Consider the following 8,176-nt stretch of genomic DNA (forward strand, 5'->3'; position numbering starts at 1 on the left):
TTGTTGTGCTTACTACACACCGGCTCCATGGAGGGACACTTAGGTACGATAAAACCCTTCAGAGACTCATGAGTGACTTTTATTAGGAGGGGATGAAAGCTAAGGTGAAACATTTCATTTGAAATTGTGAGGTATGTCAAAGTGTTAAACCTGATCAAACCAGACCCAATAGCTTGCTGTAGCCACTCTCCATACCATTACAACTTTGGATTTAGATTTCAATGGACTTATATAGAAGGTTTGCCCCCTTCCCATGGCTTTAATAGTTTGTGGGTAGTCATAGACATGTTGACTAAGTATGGGCACTTATTCCTATGACCCATTCATATGCTACTAAGACCATAGCGCAGTTGTTTACTAAACATGCCCTAAAATTACATGGGTTACCTAACTCTATGAATATTATTAGAATATTATTTTTTAATATTATTATTATTTTAAAATTTGAAAAAGTTAAATTATTTATTATATTTTGTGTGAAAATTTGAAAATATTGTAATGATTAGATGAGATGAGATAAGTTTAGATGAATCTTCATGAAGACTTTTGTATCCAAATTGAGCCTAAATGAGCTAATCCCTTATAGTCATTCACAGAAAATGCTAACCATTTACATTACAATTTCTAGTGTCTTACAAACCAACTTTGGAATCTCTTCGAAGGGTAAAAATTCAAAGTGTTGGTGAGTTCATTATGTGATAGAAGCTCAATACACCACCAATCGTAAGTGAATAGAAATTTTTTTATGCTAATAGAAGCTCAATATACATCAATTTAGTAACAGCTACCTAGCAGAAATGAAGAAGTTTTTCCAAAAGTGAAAGCATAATAACAACTTGGTGGGGAGTCCCGAGTGGAGTGACTTATGAGGGAGGAAGGGCAGGTGTGAGATGGAGGCTAGGGTTCACAACTAAGTTCCCAATTTGTCAAGATGTTCTTTTGTTTTTGTTTGCAAATTTTTCAATTTTTTTTTAAAAGTGATGACGTGGTGCATGCCACTCTGGTCAGTAAGTTAGAGTAGTCACCCACTGGCTAGCATTATTCATGTTTAAATTCTGTTAAATTTGGCATGCCCGTGATTTATAGATATGATATTTTCTCGTTAAATTTGGTGTGTCCGTGATTTATAGATATGATATTTTCTTCGAGAAAGCAACTTAAGGATTATTATAATTTTTTCAAATTAATCATTATAATTTTTTCAAATTTTCAAATAAAAAATAAAAAATAATTTAAATTTTTTCAATATTTCAAATAAAAATAATATTTTAATTTTATAATATTTTTTATTTAATTTTTTTCTCTCATTTCTCAAAACTCACAAAATATTTAACTAAAACTATCTTACACTATTTATAAATTATTTTATTATTATTTATAAAATTTTCATTCCACCCCACCCTGAACTGCACTAAAATTGGACTCTCAAATAAAACATAACCAGTAAACATCGAAAATTATCGGGATTACACGGAGGTAAAGTAAACAAATTGTCTCTGGAACTTGGAGGGAGTCGAGGTGTTGTTATCCAAATCCTTGTCACAGCATTTAATGGTTGCCACATATTCCACCACACGTGTGCCCAGAAAGCCTTTCATCCAGTATCTGGCATCCTTAAATGAGCAAACAGCAAGTTTAAAGTGTCACAGGCAGGGCAGGTAAACTGAAGTTTGCATAAATGGAAATAAGTTCTGCCCATCCTCTTCTCCATTCCAAATTTCTAAAGCCTCTGATAAGTTTTCCCGCACCTCCATCACTTCCCATCTTTCAATGTAAAGCTTCTTTTCTTGCTTCTAATTCAGCACTGTCTCAATCCTCTAAGAGCTTTCTCACACAGTTACAAGGAGTTGGAATCAAAACAAGGCAACAGTGGAGTGTTGGAGCCATACACGCTTCCAAGGCTGAAAACCCTCCAACAGATGTTTCAGAAAGATGGCTTCTTGTACCTGTTGGTTAGTAAGCTCACCCTTTTCTCTGTTGCTTACAAAAAGGTTATATATACAGCTTTCACAAAAGATGAGGGATGTAGGAGAAAATTATTATTCTGGGAAAATGTTGTAGAAATCTGATTATAAGTGCATTTAGTTTTGCACTCCAATATAAGCTTTAGTTGACCATTTTTGTGATCTCAATTCATGATTCTTTTAGATAACTAGGACTTACTGAATAGTGTCCTGAAATTCAATGTCTATATTTTTTTTTTTTCCTAGCATTCTTGTTTTTAAACAACCTCTTGGATTTCTCATTTCCTTTGTTAATTTTTTTCGGGTATTTAATTGTGAAGCAAAACCACTACAGAGAATTTTGGTCTTAAATTAGCTTTATGTTTGGCTATTTTGTTAGATAGAAAATAATTGATGAGACGAGAATCTTGTAGTGCTTTTCTAAAGAAGTGAAGAGAAAAGAAGTGTTAGAAAATGGGCATCCTCTGTCATTTAATTTTTTTTATGAGCAGGGTCCTCTGACATTCTGTTAATAAGTTTGTACAAAATGCTTTGGATGTCGTGCTTGCACACTTCCTTCCCTCCCCATTGAAGTAGAGGGCGGTATTGAACTTGGACTGGAAACACAATAAGACGTCTTATCTTTGCCTTGTGCATGTCTTTCCCAACAACACTCAAATCACTTAAAAATCTGTTTCAGGATAGGGAGTTGCTTTTAAATGGGAGTATGCTAGTCCATATTCTGATTTTAATTGAGGTAGTCACAACGAACAAAAGAAACAGTGACATTTTTTAATCAAAGACTTTCATGGAAAGCTTTCTCAATGTGCCAACAAATCTAGGCTATGAAACCATTGAACGCTCATAATGATGCTCCAACTCCTGCCATCAAGTGAAGCGGCAGAAGGAACTAAGCATGGGAGATCAGGCGCGCCCCCCCCCCCCCCCCCCCCCCCCCCCCCCCCCCCCCCCCCCGCCAAACAAAAACACACACTCACACCCCCCGGAGCTCTCTCAAATTTCAAGCTCTAATGTTAGAGAGGTATAAAGAAAAACTTTCTTTTCTCTTGAGACGGTAGTGCTGCTGTTGGATAAGCAACCTGCATTTAAGCCCCAATATCCCAAATGCTTCTCCAGGAATTAGGAGACTCATCTGTGCTTTCATTCAAAACTTATAGGAACTTCTGTTCTGCTGTGACTGATATACTTTAAAATATAATCTGAACTTTATTTGGATTTGGTTGTAATCTTCTCATGGTGCTACATTAGATTGACACTTTTTATATTACATTGATGATGTATTCTTGCTTAAGAAATAACAAGTCGTCTGCATTTTTGCTGCTTCGTAGGTGATGGAGATACAAGACACATAGGTTACAATGTCAAAATGCCAGATGCATTTGAAATTGCTTCTGTAAGTACTCTTAGCATCTTTTCTAATAATAATTATTCCATGTATAACTTAATTAATCTAATAACTAGGGTGAGGTGACTGTTGGTCGACTTCCTGAGAAAGCTGATGTAGTGATTCCAGTTGCAACAGGTATTTCCACCTAAATCCCTTGAGAAAACATTGATGTTATCTCATACTCCACAGTCAAAATGAAGGAGTTCTTATGTAATTTCATTATAGATTTTCAAGCTATTTTTTTTTTAGAGTAAAGAAACATGGAAGTGATCACAAAGATTTATCATACTTAAAATGTCTTAATATGCTTTCAATAATAAACATTTTAATGTGCTCGACACATACCTCTTACAGAGGAAGCTGTGGATTGCATAAATTCAATAGGTTCTTTTCTGAAAAAAGATTCCTTCCTTTTTATTTGTTAGTTTGGATCATTTCATCATCAGGAAATCATGTTTGGATTTCAGCCAACAGTTTTTATATTAATTCGAATAATTTTTTTTTTTTTTTCAAGATCAAGATTTATGAATTTTGAAACATTTCTTCCTACCTAACAGTATCCGGTCTGCATGCTCGCATTCAGAAGAAACAAGGGAATCTCTTGGTCACGGATTTGGACAGCACCAATGGGACATTTATTGATGAAAAGCGGTTGAGACCTGGAGTTGTTTCCACTGCATCAACTGGGAGCCGCATTATATTTGGTATCACTTTCTTAACTAAATCATATTTACTTATTATCCATATTTCTTTGGGGAAAACATTCTCATGTAGTTCGTTTTTCTGAATTGACAAGCTGTAACTTTTAACTTCTAAACCTAAAATTAAGTCAGTCTCCGTTACCTTCTGTATGCTTATGGATATGGTTTTATAAACTCAACGTTATATGTTATTTTTCATTCCTTCGCCTGTGTAAAAGTGGGAGACTTGTTGTCTTTCACCTAAGGTAATCGGGAACCCAAGGATGATGATTGTTGTTATACAACTAAGTATTAATGGGCAGTGCCATGGGTTGACCATACTTCAACTCAAGTCCCATGAAGATTTTAATTTGTTTCAAACTCCTCAGAATAATTTTGGTTACTAATTACACCTTTCTAAATTACATCTGAACTCAAGGCTGTCCCAAATGTGTCACTAAGGTACCATTTCTTCTTCCTTGAGTCTTTTTTGTCATTGACTTTGATTCAAGGTGGTTCCAGAGGTGCCACTTTTTTCTTTTTTTGTAATTGCCTTCAATTTTGCGGTATACACGGTTCTAGTCTTCCACCAGCTAATTTTAGTTCAAGCAGAAGTTTAGACACAGCATGCCTCTAATTCATCAAGGAACATGGAGCCTATTGTTATGAAAATATCAGTTGGGCGGGTAAAATCCCCATGGATGGCTACTTTCAATCCAATCAGTCCTTTAACTCTGTTTAAACTTCAGAAGCTTAAGTTGGAGGGATAATCAAAGGACAGTGATAACCATAGAAAAAAGAAGTTGCTGACTGCACTTTGTTGACTTTCTTTTTCTGTGCTTCCATTAACTTTAATAGTGAATTTTTATGAAGTAGTTATCACTTAAGACTAAATTTGAAATATCCATCAACAAAAGGACTTTCAAGGGATTGGTGTGGAAAATATTAAAGGGGATACAATTAAATTGCATAAAAGATAATCACTTATAACGGAAACAGAGCTCAACAATTAATAATCAAGATCTTTAGTTCAACAAGCTCAATTATGCTACAAGTTGTGATTGCACATGCCATAAGCACCGTACATATGAGTTAGTTTTAAACTAACTCATCATGTGAAGGTTACTTGGTACGTGTGATGTGAATGTATGGCTGAGCAGTAAGCTCTTATAGGCTTGTGACAAATTTTCTATTGAAGTGTTTTAATTACAGAGCACCTTTAATAATTCTGTGTATGTGAGTGTCAAAAGTGATGACAATTCTAGGAGACTTACTTTGTCTTTAGAGCACTTTTAAACCAAAAACCAGAATATATACGTAGGGTCAATCCACGTATTGACTTCTAAAACTACCTGAAGTGAAGAAAACTTGTCCGTGAGATATGTTTGACCAATCATATAGGGATCACTAGTTCAAACTTTTGTCTACAACACAATCCTAGTTAACTTTGACATGCTATCACAATGTAAAGGCATAGTCCCCAAACACCTTTAGTTGTGTATACATTTTCCTGATACTTCGTCAACTATATTTTTAGTATTGCAAATAGTGGGAAAGTGTAAAAAAAAAAAAAAAATCCAAAATTAAGAATACATACACGTTGTATCTATAAGTAATTTTTGGATGGTTATTCTTATGAACAATTATGAAATGCCTTGAAAAGAGAATTCCACATGGAAAAGAGATGAAAATACACATCTTGTTGAAAATGTGTCTTTTTTATGGAATGCCACATCTTCAGAAGAATCACAATGGTTGATGAAAACATACCATAAAATCTATGAATAGTACATTTTATCCGTAGAATTAATGAGATAAAATTTATTAGAACTCTCTCTCTCTCTCTCTCTCTCTCTCATCTTGGCAATGACATTATCCCTCTTCTTTTACCATCTTTACCACAAACTTGCTGTGACATTAACTATTTAGATTTCTAGTTAAAAACTGGCCTTATAGTTGGATTGATTGGCATTAATTCCATGTAATAAAAAACTTTTGGTTCTCAAGAAATAAATTAGAACCCAGACCTTCAATGTTGAATGCCTTGTACACTCTTCCCTCCAGCCAGATCAAACTTTGAGACTCAAAATCTTAATCTCCAAGTGAAAACCTAATATTGATGACCAAAATGATGACATAATAAATGCTTACGAATTTCTTATCCACCCACTAGATTTTCCATTACTAGTCTAGGACATTGAACTCCTTAGTATATATTTGCATAAGCAGTGGATATTGAGCCGATCCAGTGTTTTGTATATCATGTGAAAACAGGTAATGTGTAATGTGGAAAATGAAATATATATATATATATATATAAAGAAATATTGTTTTATATAAAGATCATGGAAATATCTTCCGGGTTTCAGTACATAGATATCTCATTGTTAATGGATTTGATAAATCATAGGTTGTTTTACAAGTGCTTTAGTGTGAAGTTCTTAAAATTGCATTCTTGAGTTGGTGAACATTGTTTATTCAACTAGCTTCAGAAGGTCCATCTCTAGCTGCTTAACTTCAGATCTTTTTTATTGCTAGGGGATATTCATTTGGCAATGTTTCGTGTTTCCAAGCTTAACACGGTGGAAGTTGCAAGCAAAGCAGAAGAATATGAAGATAAACAAGAGACTGATAAGCCAACCGAGACTACTGAAACAGGTTGAAGCTGAGGACATGACATCTTAGTAAACTATAGGTGTGAATGAATAAATTTGTTTACTCAGATATTTGAACCTCTTCAAAATGTTACTGAATTTTGTTGAGGTAATAACAAAATAAATGAAAATATATGTGGTACATCACTCATTTCTCAATCTATAGTTTTCAATTTTTATTTTTATTATATTTTGGGTGCCAAAGCAATTTCTTTCTTGCTGGACATGCTATAATTTTGAAAAGGAATATATATATATATATATATATTCACACACACTATATCAAGTGCTATCTCTAGTAGCATATTCATACGAGGTTAATTCGAATTACCTCAAGCGAAATAGAATTCACCCAAGCTCATATCTTTACTTGTCTTATGTCTCACGTCAAATTGTTGCAATTGCACCTCTATGCCATTTAGAAAGCTACTAGAATCTTCCAAATAATTTCACACTTAAAATCAAAAGCATAACATGGTTGATATAGGAAATTGTAAAGAAAGAGTAGAGGCTTTTTTGTTTGTACGTTCACTGCTCTAAAAACTAATGTATTTAAGACTCTTTTAAGTAACTGCAAGGGAGATATTTAATTCACGGGGGAGTTACCAAAGTAATTTCTCCATCCATGCTATTAACCCATGTAGACAACACGTGGGTCATGGGTTTCAAGCCCTTTACCAACATCTCTTACTTGTCCACAATGGGCATCATGTTTATATATCGTGTCCTTCTAATCTCTCAACTAATTATCTCTCATATAGAAATGGAAACGTGCGACTTGACTAGAAGACAAAGGATATGACTATTATATTTAGTCACCATCTAAATAACATAGTAGATCACTCATAATGTCTTGTTCATGCCCCCAAACTATTTGGTTTCACTAGGTCAAAAACCCTTAATCTCTCATGAGTTTATAATTCAAAGCAATTCTTAACCTCATATTAATATGCTTATGATTATATTGAGTCAAAACTACATAATCTCCTAAGCTATGAGTCATAAAATAAAATGTAAGAATTCAAATAATCTTCCCTCGGCAGTCATATCAATTCAATCAAAGTTTAGTGCTTTTCTAGACATGCTTCCTGAGACCATATAAATCGTGTCCTTGAAATAATAAGCTCAAGTGTTTATCTCATAACGTAGTTATAAGATTTTCTGATTTCATTTTTTACCTAGGATTAAATTTACACAAGGAATAGAAATCTTGATAGAATTTGAAATTTTTATGTGAAATCCTTAATTTAGGGGCAAAATAATCATTTCTCACGAATAGGGCTAAAATGACAAATTTTGCCATGTGTTAGTGAGTTTTGGATTTTAAGTGTTTAAAGGGATATTTTGACCTTTAAAATTATTTTATTTTAGTCCATGCTATTTCACGCCTTTTTACGTGCATTGCGCTATAGTCACTATAAGTTAGCCTCTAACTTACTTTCCAATGTATTTTTGCATGTACGGTGGTAAGCAATAATTGGCACATTCTTT

At 33.9% G+C, this 8,176-nt stretch overlaps 1 protein-coding gene across 2 annotated transcripts; it reads left to right on the forward strand.

Moving 5' to 3' along the window:
- The first annotated feature begins 1,615 nt into the window (after positions 1-1,615).
- LOC122292851 lies at positions 1,616-6,844 on the forward strand. 2 transcript variants are annotated; one of them, XM_043101394.1, is made up of 5 exons: positions 1,621-1,952; positions 3,293-3,357; positions 3,426-3,486; positions 3,909-4,055; positions 6,570-6,844. In XM_043101394.1, the coding sequence occupies exons 1-5, from the start codon at positions 1,679-1,681 to the stop codon at positions 6,692-6,694; spliced, it is 672 nt and encodes a 223-aa protein (XP_042957328.1). In that variant the 5' UTR covers positions 1,621-1,678; the 3' UTR covers positions 6,695-6,844. The 2 variants fall into 2 exon arrangements, with proteins under 2 accessions (XP_042957329.1, XP_042957328.1); XM_043101395.1 differs by lacking the exon at positions 3,426-3,486 and having other exon boundaries at positions 1,616-1,952; positions 3,935-4,055.
- Positions 6,845-8,176: the final 1,332 nt, after the last annotated feature.

The sequence above is a fragment of the Carya illinoinensis genome, chromosome 13 (assembly GCF_018687715.1).
Source record: "Carya illinoinensis cultivar Pawnee chromosome 13, C.illinoinensisPawnee_v1, whole genome shotgun sequence".
NCBI lineage: Eukaryota > Viridiplantae > Streptophyta > Magnoliopsida > Fagales > Juglandaceae > Carya > Carya illinoinensis.